The 15,000-nt window shown below is 46.9% G+C and overlaps 1 protein-coding gene across 1 annotated transcript in view; it reads right to left on the bottom strand.

Moving 5' to 3' along the window:
• The window catches only part of col12a1a (collagen, type XII, alpha 1a), a gene marked incomplete at both ends in the record, with an annotated part of 88,593 nt that overhangs the window by 30,818 nt on the left and 42,775 nt on the right, over positions 1-15,000 (bottom strand). Inside the window, 9 exons of the mRNA XM_080537434.1 lie at positions 3,378-3,520; positions 7,616-7,745; positions 8,438-8,577; positions 9,300-9,429; positions 11,336-11,475; positions 11,752-11,772; positions 12,764-12,896; positions 13,525-13,664; positions 14,206-14,335. Of these exons, the coding sequence (XP_080393560.1) occupies positions 3,378-3,520; positions 7,616-7,745; positions 8,438-8,577; positions 9,300-9,429; positions 11,336-11,475; positions 11,752-11,772; positions 12,764-12,896; positions 13,525-13,664; positions 14,206-14,335 (1,107 nt within the window). The remainder of the gene's footprint in view (positions 1-3,377; positions 3,521-7,615; positions 7,746-8,437; positions 8,578-9,299; positions 9,430-11,335; positions 11,476-11,751; positions 11,773-12,763; positions 12,897-13,524; positions 13,665-14,205; positions 14,336-15,000) is intronic.

The raw sequence follows: 15,000 nt of genomic DNA, 5'->3' as shown, positions 1-15,000 counted from the left end.
CAGAGAGAGAGCAGAGAGAGCAGAGAGAGACCAGAGAGACCAGAGAGACCAGAGAGACCAGAGAGAGAGCAGAGAGACCAGAGAGACCAGAGAGACCAGAGAGACCAGAGAGACCAGAGAGACCAGAGAGACCAGAGAGAGACCAGAGAGACCAGAGCAGAGAGACCAGAGAGACCAGAGAGACCAGAGCAGAGAGACCAGAGAGACCAGAGAGACCAGAGAGACCAGAGAGACCAGAGAGACCAGAGAGACCAGAGCAGAGAGACCAGAGAGACCAGAGAGACCAGAGAGACCAGAGCAGAGAGACCAGAGAGACCAGAGAGAGACCAGAGAGACCAGACCAGAGAGACCAGAGAGAGAGCAGAGAGACCAGAGAGACCAGAGCAGAGAGACCAGAGAGAGACCAGAGAGAGAGCAGAGAGACCAGAGAGAGACCAGAGAGACCAGAGCAGAGAGACCAGAGAGAGAGCAGAGAGACCAGAGAGACCAGAGCAGAGAGACCAGAGAGACCAGAGAGAGACCAGAGAGACCAGAGCAGAGAGACCAGAGAGACCAGAGCAGAGAGACCAGAGAGAGACCAGAGAGAGAGCAGAGAGACCAGAGAGAGACCAGAGAGACCAGAGCAGAGAGACCAGAGAGACCAGAGAGACCAGACCAGAGAGAGAGCAGAGAGACCAGACCAGAGAGACCAGAGCAGAGAGACCAGAGAGAGACCAGAGAGAGAGCAGAGAGACCAGAGAGAGACCAGAGAGACCAGAGCAGAGAGACCAGAGAGAGAGCAGAGAGACCAGAGAGACCAGAGCAGAGAGACCAGAGAGACCAGAGAGAGACCAGAGAGACCAGAGCAGAGAGACCAGAGAGACCAGAGCAGAGAGACCAGAGAGAGACCAGAGAGAGAGCAGAGAGACCAGAGAGAGACCAGAGAGACCAGAGCAGAGAGACCAGAGAGACCAGAGAGACCAGACCAGAGAGAGAGCAGAGAGACCAGACCAGAGAGACCAGACCAGAGAGACCAGAGCAGTGAGACCAGACCAGAGAGACCAGAGCAGTGACGGCAGGGTGCTTCTTTCCCTGTTGTGTCAGTTGGCAGAGGAACACAACCCTGCCGTTGTGACGGCTTCAACTGGTCTGGTAACACCCCCACACGAGCGTGCACACAGACACACACACACACACACACACTAACACACGCACGCACGCACGCATGCATGCGCACACACACACACACACACACTCTCTCTCTCTCTCTCCTTTCTCTCTCTCCCCTCTTAAACACTTTCTCTCTCACACACACGCTGCACGCTGACAGCTGTTTGTGTCGGACACCTAAATCAGCTTCTCTGTCACTCAACGACCACTTGTGTTGCCATAAACAAGAGAGAGGGGAGAGCGGGGGTCTGTCTTTGATGTCGGGGGGGGGGCCACTCCCGACCGGCGGGGTGATAACAATGACGAACGACCACCGCGGTGACAGTTGCTCACAACAGAGGGTCTCATCTGTGCAAACGTGGTGACAGTTGCTTACAACAGTGGGACTCGTCTGTGCATTAGGGTTAGGTACAGACCCTCTGGGGGTTCATTAGGTCTCCTGGTCTGCCTAGGAATCAGGCCTGGTCCCATACGTCATGTCTATCCCCCTTCTCAACCCTTCTCCTTCAAGTATGCATTTCCCCATGCAGATTTACATTTACATTTTGGGCATTTAGCCTTAGACGCCTTATTCCAAAGCGACTTACAATCAATACATTTGACTAAGCAAGTGAATCATCAATCCACCAGTCGCAGCAGGAAGAGTGATCTAGCTCAGGCCAGCGGCCATTGGCAGATATATAGAAGATTGGGATAGAAGAAGAAAGAAAGAAAGAAAGATATATATATATATATATATATATATATATATATACATACTGTATATATTATAAACACTTTTTTTTATTAAAGTCTTAGGAGGCATAGTATAGGGGAAAAGCAGGTGTCTTAGGAGACACAGTGCTGGGGGTAGTAATGTCTCAGGAGGAGCAGTTAAGGTGGAGCAGTTAAGGTGTAGCCTTTGCTTAAAAGCTAAAGATTGGTCTAAAGCATGGGTTACATGCTTTTACTCCAATCCATTCTAAATCCATTTGGGGGAGGGGGTGCACAAGTGAATACATTCAAGAACACGGTGGTCGTATGTTAGATACTTTTAAACGCACCGGCGTCGGACGGTTTAGTTGGCCTGGTCACAGAGAAACCCGGGGATGCCAAGCACCAATCAAACACACCTCTGACACACATGTGACCCTCTGATCCTACTAGGGGTGAGCTCAGAGTCACCCCCTCTCTCTTCCTTTCATCTGTCGTGTCGTGTCCTCAAGACAAAAACACCACACAAAGCACTCACAGTGTGTGTGTTACTGTCCTCTTTCTCCGTCTCTGAGCTTGACGTTTACGGGTTTTCCGAATACGCTCGTGAGGGGTTCAGAGCCTTTGTGTGGCCTTCGGGAGGGTTTAAAGAGCAGCGATGTTTTGCTCTAAAGGACGTAAAGTCAATATTACAAGCGGCGCTCTTAATCCGGTAATGCATACAGTAAATCTCCCTCAGCGTTTAAACGCAGTGATGGTGCTGCGTGACACTGGCCACATTGCAGCTGACGTGGACCTGGCTCTGGCTCGGGAAGAGCCCCAGTCCTAAACAAGGCAGTGGCTGGGGGGAGAGAGGAAATAAAAACGGAGTACCGCTCAATCCCCTGCATCTCTCTTCAGAAGGCCTAACGTTCTAACGTCGGCTGGCTGGCGCAGTGTTCCTCCCAGATGTGGGATGTCTGTGCGTGTGCCATGTCGAGCCAGGCTCCGTGTCATCAAAGAGATGTGGGTACAGATAGCCCACATATAGGGAGGGGGTGGTATTCCACTTCTTCTTCTTCTTCTTTTATTTCCACTTTTAATTCACATAAAATTCAAACCTTAACTGGGGGCGGGGGGGGGGGGGGGGGGCGGTTTAATGAAAAGAAAAACGATCATTATCCAACCTGCTCAGAGACAGAGACAGACCATGTGAACGGGGCTAAGTACTTAACAGGCCGCAGGCGAGGGCTGTTCCAAAAAGGGCATTTCTTTACTGTGAATCCGTAAATGAACTGGGGCCTTTTGACAGCACCCACAATCTCCTAACCGCGTCCCCTACCCATTAACCTTTGACCTGTCGAGGGCTCTTCCAAAAAAGTGTCTTTTCTTTGCTGTGAATCCGTAAATGAACGGAGCCCTTTCAGACAACACCCATAATCTCCTAACCTAATCCCCTACCCTTTAACCTTTGAACTTTGAACTTTGGCCCAGGGGGTGGGCGTTAATGACAGGCATTACCACCTCGGGGGGGCAGGGCATTTAAAGGGACTCACCGACTCCGAGGGCTTGGTGCCGGACAAGGGAGCGTAGACGACTCTGTACTGCTGCACCAGGCCTGAGGCGGGCTCCCAGCGCACATTCAGGGTGTTGGTGGTGGGGTTGAAGACCTGGATGTTCTTCACAGGGATACGCTCCACTGTGGAGGAAAGAGGGAGGGAGGGGAGGGAGGGGAGGGGGATAGAGACAGAGAATAAGAAAGGGAGTGAGAGAGAATGAGAGTGAGAGTGAAAGCAGTAAAGAGAGTTGGGAATAGAGAAAGGAGGGGTGGGAGGAGAGGGGAGGAGGGGGCAGAAGTTGAGCAGTTGAAAACATCAATTGGAGAGAGGATTTACAAGAGCTGTAATGACAGCCTGGGGAGCTTTCTTGTTGATGCTGTTGTAGCTTTCACTGAGCCAACTCCCCACAGGAGATTAACAAAAAGATGTCTTTTCTGAAACAAATAAACACAAAGTAGTCGAGGCCTCAACAGACGACAGTTTCAGCTGCCGCTACACGATAAGCTATTGACCCACAGGACGTAACATTGCAGCGCCTAAAGTGTTGTTTAAAAGAAGAAGAGAGGAGGAGGAGGTTTGAGTGGCTTTCTGTGAAGATCGACATTAAAACAAAAGCAGACGTTTGAAGTATTTGTAGCCCTCAGCACTGTACCCTCATGAAGCTCTGCACCCTCATGAAGCCCTGTACCCTCATGAAGGCAATGGGAAGCACTCTAATTAATTAATTTTAATTTTAATTAATTTTGCCATTTAGCAGACGCTTTTAATCCAAAGCGACTTACAATTACGAATTACAGGGACATTCCCCCTGGAGTAACTGAGGGCTAAGTGCCTTACTCAAGGGCACACTAGTAGTTGTACGGTTTCAGGCGGGATTTGAACTCACAACCTTCCGATCACAAGTCCAACTCACTATCCACTAGACCACCACTACCCCACTCTATGATCTTAATTTCTTTCAGAGACCAAAAAGTATTGGTCAGGTTCAAGTCAGGATGAACCTTGACTTATATCTTCAATGAGCAGGCCTCTTTGAAAGTAACAGACATATCCATAAATCCAATGAGACGCCTCAAGGCAAAATAAGATTTAGACGACTAACATTTGGATGGACGTCGGATTGCACAGAGTGCTTGAAACTCATGATGTACGGCGGCCCCATAACTCGAGAAGACATCAAAGCGTTCAAAGTTATCATTGCTTAGAGCCCCTGGGGGTTAAGAAATATTTAACATTTCAATTTACAACATCTCAGAAAAAGAGCCAAGACAGACACACTCTCGCAACAAGATAGATAGGAGACCATTACCGTCTAAGCTACGGAGAAACTGGGGTAAGAGGGATAGCATAAATCTTGTTGAGGAGGCTGCTGAGGCGAAAGACAGAAAAATGCTCTCCTTTCATTTCTTTCTGGCCCCTCTGGGCTGTTTTCCACGGGAGAGCAGATAACTCACGCTACGGCTCCCCAACCCCACCGCTACCACCGCTATCCGCCATCATACACCCTATAAACAGACCCTATTACGGTAAGACACTGTGAGAGAGTTGCCAACAGGGAGGAATTCCTTCCTCGACAATCACCCAGTGAAAACGCTGACTCATGCTGAGAAGGAGAGGTTGAGGTTGGGGTTTAGAACTGCGTCAGCCACTGAAAAGAAGGGACAGCCTCTTGGAAACCTCTCGGAAACGGAGCCTAAATATAGGGGGGAAAATGTTTTGTTTTACGGGCGTACGAAATGGTGTCATTTCATATTGATTCGTCTCTCAAGCCAAGCCCTCAAACGACCCTCCGCTTGAGGTCATGTAGCCTTGCTGTGGAGGGGTTTCTAACACCCTGAATTGTGCCGAAACACGTTTGGGGGCCAAGCCCTCAGACTTCTCACAGGCTAACCCATAGATCCGTCAACTAGAGGTGCAGGTGGAATAGTATTTGGAGCTGTGATCGCGATAGCAAGTCCCTGCACAATGGGAGGAACCAGCTGTCCTGTCTCCGCCCACCAAGGTCTCCGTGGACAAGGCTGGAAAAAAGATAGACCGCCCGACTTCACTGAGGCTGACAGGAGTGAATGCATAAAGGGTTACTAGCCCATCTGGTTACTACTAGTCCATCTGGTTACTAGTCCATCTGGTTACTAGTCCATCTGGTTACTACTAGTCCATCTGGTTACTAGTCCATCTGGTTACTAGTCCATCTGGTTACTAGTCCATCTGGTTACTAGTCCATCTGGTTACTAGCCCATCTGGTTACTAGTCCATCTGGTTACTAGCCCATCTGGTTACTACTAGTCCATCTGGTTACTAGTCCATCTGGTTACTAGCCCATCTGGTTACTAGTCCATCTGGTTACTAGCCCATCTGGTTACTACTAGTCCATCTGGTTACTAGTCCATCTGGTTACTAGCCCATCTGGTTACTAGTCCATCTGGTTACTAGTCCATCTGGTTACTACTAGTCCATCTGGTTACTAGTCCATCTGGTTACTAGCCCATCTGGTTACTACTAGTCCATCTGGTTACTAGCCCATCTGGTTACTAGTCCATCTGGTTACTAGCCCATCTGGTTACTACTAGTCCATCTGGTTACTAGCCCATCTGGTTACTAGTCCATCTGGTTACTAGCCCATCTGGTTACTACTAGTCCATCTGGTTACTAGCCCATCTGGTTACTAGTCCATCTGGTTACTAGCCCATCTGGTTACTACTAGTCCATCTGGTTACTAGTCCATCTGGTTACTAGTCCATCTGGTTACTAGCCCATCTGGTTACTACTAGTCCATCTGGTTACTAGTCCATCTGGTTACTAGCCCATCTGGTTACTACTAGTCCATCTGGTTACTAGTCCATCTGGTTACTAGTCCATCTGGTTACTAGCCCATCTGGTTACTACTAGTCCATCTGGTTACTAGTCCATCTGGTTACTAGTCCATCTGGTTACTAGTCCATCTGGTTACTAGTCCATCTGGTTACTAGTCCATCTGGTTACTAGTCCATCTGGTTACTAGTCCATCTGGTTACTAGTCCTTCTGGTTACTAGTCCATGCCCCAAGGAAGTAGCTAGGCTAATGACTAATTCAATCTCTTGTTGACGAACCCAACTAGAGAGAGTTTGGCTTGGTCAGAGTGAAGCCTGAATCAGCAGGACTCCTGTGTGGAGGAATAAGTAACTTAACGGCCCGAGGAAAGCTGTGAACTTTCCAGTGGAAAAGCTGTATACACTGCAGCACTGCAGAAGGGCCTGCGAATAAGCGATGTGAAGAGAGAGAAGGCAGTGGTTCGCAGTAGCCTAACATAGGCAGAGCTGAGGCAGGGCCGCCAGCCATGCAAAGCCTTTCCCAACCTCTCCCAGGCGTGACTTAGGCGTGGGTTTTCAGCCAATAGGGGAGGCAGGGGTGCGGATCCCATAGTGAGATGTCCCACCGAGTCGACAAAGACAAATGACCTGACATTCGGAAAGCATGTTAAGTCTTTTTTTTGGCATTCATGCTTTAATATATGAAATGGAACTTCATGAGTCAAGTCAACAGCTAATACCCAGGCAGACTTTGGGTGGGTTACAGAAGGCTTACGGGCCAACGAGAGAGAGAGAGAGAGAGAGAGAGAGAGAGAGAGAGAGAGAGAGACAGAGAGAGAGAGAGAGAGAGAGAGAGACAGAGAGAGAGAGAGAGAGAGACAGAGAGAGAGAGAGAGAGAGAGAGAGAGAGAGAGAGAGAGAGACAGAGAGAGAGAGAGTGCAGTCTGTGCCGATGTGAACAGATGCATGCTCTCAAAAGATGACCAAACTAAATCCTCTCTACGTACATATAGAAGTCAACTCCATTGGAACCTATGAACCAATAATGGTCAAAATACTACTGCATGACTACAAAGCTTACTGTGTTACAGTACACAGGCGGAACTGGTTGTTCTCACAACTCGTATTGATTGAGAAAGCACAGCAAAGTGTTTGTGAGAACGGCAAACACTGAACCAGACAATATGTTATGTCAGAACACATCATGATCTCCCTTTTCTAGGTAGTTAAAAGCTAAAATAGACATGTTTTGGGGCACCTATACGTAATAACTCTTGTTGATATGACTCTTTAATATATCAGCTTGTCATAAGGTTTTCTATTAGGCTATTGTGCACAAAATGATGATAATGATAATGTTTTGCATATGTTATGGGGCCATACTACACAAGTACTCCTGCAATCATGATTAAACACGGTAATTGTAAACCTGCAGGTGGACTCACATGTTTTGCCGTTCTCTGACAGGCGTTTCCCCTCTCCGGGCGGGTAGACGGGGACCACGGTGACGGTGTAGAGCGTGTCCGACAGCAGGTTCTTCAGCACCGTGTTGGTGGTGCTGCCAGGCACCTGCGCCTAGAGACACAACCCAGAGTCAACATCAACATCAACATCAACATCAACATCAACATCAACAGAGGTACGTCGACTTTGCAATCTTTCTATTAATACTCTGCGATAGAACCTCATTTGAGCATGCGTGTAAGACTACCTGAGTATTAGTTTAAATGTGCACTGTGTCTTAACTGGAAACATGCGGTACATCTTTGAGAACAGAAATCAGTGTGTCCTTTCCGTGGTAGATAATGGCTGTGTGCGTTACAGTAGCGTAGGTGGTTTAGAACCACTCACCAGTAACCAGAACTCACCAGTAACCAGTAACCGTGCCTGAGACCCTGAAGTCATGCATTAGCTTTGTGCACAAATGCCTTGAATAAATGGCTTTAGCTCGGCGGGCTTAGGTGCATGTCTTCCATGAGGGAGACCGGGGTTTGAACTACTGTTGGTCACACATATAGTGTGGGGTAGTGGGGTAGTAGTGGCCTAGTGGATAGTGAGTTGGACTGGTGATCAGAAGGTCATGAGTTCAAATCCCACCTGGGAAACACCACCACTAGAGTGCCCTTGAGTAAGACACTCAGCCCTGAGTTACTCCAGGGAGACTGTCCCTGTCCCGGTGATCTCGAATTGCAAGTCGCTTTGGATAAAAGCGTCCGCTAAACGGTGTAAATGTGAGACGTTAACCCCGGCGCTGTGACGGCTCCTACCACGTCCTCAGCTCCCCCGGTGGCGGGGACGTAGTAGACCTTGTACTGGCGCACGTTTCCCTCCGCCGCCTCCCACTGGACGTTGAGCGTGCTGGTGGTGGGGTCCGTCACCTGCAGGTTCCTCACGCTGCCCAGCGGCTCTGCAGGGAGACAGAGAGGCTCTTACCAGTGGTGTGGTCTAGGTGACACGCAGGACTACGCCGTATACCCACTAGGAAAGGCCAAGGATTTCCGTATACCCACTAGGAAAGGCCATGGATTTCCATATACCCACTTAAAAATGTGCGAGGATACGTAACAGCATTTTGTGACAGAACTTTCACACTTTCATTCATAAAATTCACCCCCCGTCTGTGTTACGAAGCACTTGACTTTTGGACCGTTGGGACTGACTATAGCGTCATACACCATCAACGGGGGGAGATGCGACATGAAATATGTCAAAATGCAGCACTATCATGGACAGATCAGCCTTATAACATGTAATGTTAGATATATATAACGTTAACGGGAGCGCAGATGTTTTCTTATGCCGTTCCGAAATGATATAATATGAAATGATGATATCATATGAAATGATGATATAAAATGGAATGATGATATCATATGAAATGATGATATAACATGAAATGATGATATAACATGAAATTATGATATAAAATGGAATGATGATATCATATGAAATGATGATATATCATGAAATGATGATATAACATGAAATGATGATATAACATGAAATGATGATATAACATGACATGATGATATAACATGAAATGATGATATAACATGAAATGATGATATAACATGAAATGATGATATAACATGACATGATGATATAAAAGCCTTCTCTAGTGTGACTCACTGGTCTTCCCGCTGCCTGACAGGTCTTTGCTCTCCCCGGTGCCGTAGATGGCGGCCACGGTGATGGTGTAGGGCGTGTCTGGGGTCAGCTTGGGCAGCAGGACCGTGTTCTTCTTCCCGCCGATGGAAGTCTGGTTACCAGAGAACGTAGGCAAGGCAAGGCAAGGCAAGGCAAGGCAAGGCAAGGCAAGGTTATTAGTACAGCACATTTCATACAACAGGGGCAATTCAAAGTGCTTTACATACATTATTTAAAAAATACAGGAAGAGCAGCATAGTAAGACATTTAAAATTACAATGAATAAAAGCAAATATAAGAAGTAAATAGATAACACATTTAATAAGACAATAGTTAATGGAAAAAAGACATTGATAGAAGTGTTTGTGTTTAATCAGAACTGGTGCAAAACATGAAGGTTTTTTAGCTTAGATTAAAATGTTTTAAGGGTTTGGGCCTGTTTGATGTCTTCAGGGAGTTTGTTCCAGGAGCATGCGGCAGCGTGACTGAAAGCTGCTGCACCGTGTTTTGTTTTTACTCTTGGAATGATTAGCTGATTAGTCTCAGCTGACCTTAGGGACCTTGCGGGAATATAGGGTGGGAGGAGATCTGATATGTATTTTGGTCCAAGACCATTTTGTGATTTGTATGTAGGTAGGAGGATTTTGAATTCAATTCTCTGAGAGACTGGTAGCCAGTGCAGGGCACGTTGCACGTAGCCTTCAGATAGCTGCTGTCCCACTCACATGGATCTCATTTCAGGTCCACACTAGCATACCACAAAGAATGAAGCAATACATTTGCCAAGAATTCAAAGTGGTATGCTAGAGTTGATGTTGGAAAATGACCGTGGTCGGAAATAGCTGAATAGCTGAATAGCTGAGTAGCATATTTAGTTGATGCATAAATGTTTGGAGGAGATGTCAAATCCCTCGCTCTAGGTCTAAGGGTTGGTTGGTCGTCTGTAAAACAATTCATTCTACAGAATAGTTTTAATTTTTTACCCCAAAAATCGTCCAATCCTCAAATATTCGCCCCCAATGTTCCTTATAACACTCTTAGAATTAAAAGGATGTTCGTTATTATTATAACACTCTTAGAATAAAGAAAATGTTCCTTATTATTATAACACTCTTAGAATAAAGGTTCTTCTAACATTCTTAGAATAAAGGTTCTGAATCCAAATGGGTTCTTCAGCTGTCCCTATTCCCCTATGTTCTATTTAGATCCCTACGTGGAAAGGAACAGAACAAACTGTTTGATTTTGTTTGTAGGATGTGGATGATGGAGAACTAGAGATTCCAGCAAATCTCCCCTGACACTTTTCAATGGCCATGTCAATAATCTGATGGAAAGAACTTGAGACATACCAGACCCTCCCAAGGTCTGCCTGAGGATGCGGCAGCAAGCATACTTTCACTTTGTTATTCTAGTATCTGCTTGCCAAGGTAAGGCTACACCCTGATGGTCTTAGCAGCGTGCTGTCTGAGGTATGATGGATGGACTACATAGCTTTCTGTCAAAGAGATAGGGTACGTGAAGAAACACAGAGTTGCATCGCATGTGTGTGTGTCTTGTGTGTTGTGTGTGTTTGTATGTGTGTGCGTGTGTGTGTGTGTGTGTGTGTGTGTGTGTGTGTGTGTGTGTGAGTTTGCTTGAGCGTGAGTGTTTGCTTGATTGCGTGTCAGGGTGAGCCTGGTCATGTAAACAAGTATCTCCTAGTCCTTCATGTGGTCAGTGAGCACGCCTCTGACTGGAGAAAACTGTCATCATCAACCCGTCGGAAAATCACATGATGGAAGTCTTTCCAAATGAACCAAAGCAGAGCCGTTTGCTCCCGACACTGTCAGTGAACCAAAACACTTTGGGTTTGTTAGTGTCCAGCTTTCCAACGATGCCTCAAGGTTCAAGTGTGTGATACCTCCAGGGATATGGACAGACAGACAGAACTACGTTTCCTCCAGAGGATGAGTTAAGAGGGTCTAGTAATGGTCCTGGTGGTCCAGAGGGTTCTGTTATGGTTCTGCGGTGGTTCTTACCGACTGGGTCCGCCCCCCCGCCGTGGGCACGTAGGTGATCTTGTAGTTCTGGACGCGGCCCGGGGCGTGGTCCCACTTGACTGTGAGGCTGGTGGTGGTGGCGTTGTACACCTGCAGGTTCATGGGGGGGCCTGTGGGAGCTGGGGAAGGGGGGGGGGGGGGGGGGGGAACACATGAACATCAACACTCGACCATGTTCACACACGTACAATCAGGTTCATAGGCCATGCACAACCATAAAGGATTGTCCGACAAATCGACAGATCATTTTCATATTCTAAATGATGTAAAAGTGGGTTGTAGCAACCTGTGTAAAAATGGGGAATAGAGGCTTCGAAAAAACTAAATGGGGATTGGATTTGATTGCTTTGAGCTTCGTGTCTCTCTCTGGTCATACACACGACACATCTACTCACCAGGGGTGATGATCCTCGACACTGGAGAAGGAGACAGAAACACAACAAGCTCGTAAGTATCCAATCGGAGCGGCCGTGGACGTCTACAATCAACCATCACCTCAGCCCGGGAGCTCAAAACGTTTCATCTAGATTCAGAATGATCCCGATTCTTTTCTCGCGATCCAGGATCAGATCCAGGATCAGATGTGTCTGGCAGATTTTGCGGAGGTCAGGGGGACATCAGGGAGTTGGGAGCTGATCCGGGGACGCAAACAATGATTTGGATCGTTCTGATCTAGATGAAACATTTTGAACTCCTGGGAGCCTAGACTGATTTTATCAGAAGAGAAATAGTGTAGGATCAATTCAATTCAATTGAACTTTATTCGCCATGTGCAGTGCACTAGGAACATGACTTGGTATCCTCCATGCTGAACAAGCTACAGTACATACAACAACAAGACCACAACAACAATACTCAAGACAACACAATATATACAGTACCAATATGAGTGAATAAATATACTGTACAACGTTAGTGCATGTAAACATGTAAAGTGCAAGGTGCAATGATCAGGAGTTATTGAGGAGGGCTGTGACTTTGGGGAAGAAACTGTTCACAGGGTTCCCACGGGTCCTTGAAATCTTTGAAAGTTTGTGAATTTGAGAAAAAGAAATCAAGGTCTTAAAAGTTTTGAAAATAGACATGGGTCATTGAAAGTGCTTGAATTCCCCTCTCTCTCTCTGTCTCTGTCTCTCTCTCTCTCTCTCCCTCTCTCTCTCTCTCTCTCTCTCTCTCTCTCTAAAAAAAACTATATATATATATTTTTTAAAAATACTTGTTTAACTTATAAATGTTTTAATGTCTGTCTCAAACTATGCCGTGTTGGGTCCTTGAATTTGCGGGAATTGAGTCTTGAAAGTCCTTGAAAGGTGCTTGAATTTGATGTTTCAGAAGGTGTGGGAACCCTGTGTTCAAGTGGCATGATGTTTTTGACCTTGTGACCTTGGAGGTGTGTCTTTGTCTTACGTGTTCTCTGGCTCCCCAGCAGGTCTTCGCTCTCCGACTCGTCGGGGTAGATGGCGGTGACGGACACGTCGTACAGGGTGTCAGGGTCCAGACCCTCCAGTACATGAGTGAGATCATCGCTGTTCAAGATGGCCTGAGAGAAAGACGACATCACAGGTCTCAGTGTGCTACGGAGGGAACCCTGCAAGGGCTGAAACCAGCACCCCTACACCCTGCTGAATGTCCCTAACCACTCAAACAGGCACCCTTCTGAATGTCCCTAACCACTCAAACAAGCACCCTGCTGAATGTCCCTAACCACTCAAACAAACACCCTTCTGAATGTCCCTAACCACTCAAACAAGCACCCTTCTGAATGTCCCTAACCCCTCAAACAAACACTACCTAGCACCCTGCTGAATGTCCCTAACCACCTCAGAGACACCAAAACGTGTAGGTCCTCGTTCGAATACTTTTCAAAATGCACGCTTTCCCCTTCCTCCATTATTCCTTGAGGAGATCTCTGATCCTAACGTGATTGGTTGACTGGTCGTAGGCGATCTCAGCGTTTGCTTCCGCCAATCAAAGATCAGGGATTTCCTTCGAGGAAAGGGATGAAGAAAGGAGAACATGGAGAGAGTATTGAAACACAGGGCCTTCACCCCACACGCCTGGCTGAGCGGCGGATCAGGTTCCTGTCCTGTGATCGTAACGATAGAAGTCTAGCTGCGTGATAAAGGAAAGACCCAGACCAGTTTCCACCCTGGTACAAGCGTCCTTACGTATTGGAAGTTGTTCTCTCCCTTCCTGGTCCAGCCGATCCGGTAGAGGGCCACGTCGGGCGCCCCGTGGTGCCAGTGGGCTCTGAAGCTGGTCAGGGTCACCTCGGAGAAGCTCAGGTCCCTGGGAGCAGGAACCACGTCTGGAGGGAGAGGAGGAGGAACCATGTCACTATCGCTACACCCTGCTAGAATACTGACTATTACTATACTAGAATACTGATGACTAATACTGACTACAGAAATGATAGTTTAGCATAGTACAGTACAGTACAGTACAGTATAGTCCTCTGTAGTACAGTATAGAATAGCATAGTAACAATATAATTATATAATTATATATGCCATTTAGTTGATGCTTTTATCCAAAGCAACTTATATTCCAATGAGTGAATATATTTCAGCATATACAGTCCCAGCAGAAATCGAACCCACAACTTAAGTGTTGTTAGCGCCATGCTCTACCAACTGAGCCACAAAAAGACTACCGAGAGTATAATACTGTAGTATAATAGAGCAGAATATAGTACAGTACGCTGGTACAGTATCACAACTTTTCAAAAAATGCCGGTTGATTGTTCACCACTTCTCTGCCTGAAATCTAGGTGTGATTGTACAGTAGTATACAGAGTAGATTGTCCTACAAAGACACTTAGATTTAGATTTAAATCTAAGATTTCTCACCTGTGATGGCGTCTCCCAGCATGGGGCTGCCGGGACCCTCGTCATAGACCGGAGTGACGGCCAGGCTGTACTCAGTCTGAGAGACCAGGTTGTCCAGAACTCTGGTGGTCAGGCCTGCGTCCACATCCAGCTGCAGACACGGAAAAGAGCTTCGGTTAGAAGAAGTACCTCAGTGTGTCTCCGATCGTTCGTCTGTACCGAGGACAGCATGAACGGTACGATAGGTTCTAGTCAGTATTCAAGTTGTAAAAGAAAATCAGGGGGGATGGTGGATTTGATCATATGGAGACAATTGTAGCATCCCCACAGCGTCAGTGACTTCAGTGTCAGTGACTTGGTAAAAATGTCATTGCATGTGTGCGTGCCCCCTCCTCGCCCACAGTATTTCACTCAATATGCGCAAAACAAAATGTTGAAATAGCAGTAATACCATGTTCACTGATAGAATGACATAAGGGATGGAAAGGGGGATGGCAGTTTTAGAAGGGGGACGATTTTGACCGTTTTTATTTCAGGGGGCCATCCCCCCTCAACTCAAGTGCTGCTTCTAGTGAATAAAGAGTAAAGAGTGGAACACACACATTCGTGGGTGTCTCACCCGTATTATTTCTGATATTCAATGTTCACGATATTCGATGGAATGTTTTGTTATTCAGAGTGATATCCATGTGTTCAAAAAGCACGGTGTCCTCTTTAAGGTCATACTGAACGTTCGCCAAACTCTCTCAGTCTTCCCATCCTCACTGATCCAGAAACCCTGGCGTCAGATGCATTGTGGGACAGCGTCCCTGTGCA

Source organism: Nansenia antarctica (genome assembly GCF_963989245.1).
Source record: "Nansenia antarctica genome assembly, chromosome: 8".
Classification (NCBI taxonomy): domain Eukaryota; kingdom Metazoa; phylum Chordata; class Actinopteri; order Argentiniformes; family Microstomatidae; genus Nansenia; species Nansenia antarctica.
Note: the sequence above shows the minus strand (reverse complement) of the source record. Positions and strands in the feature narration are given on the sequence as shown.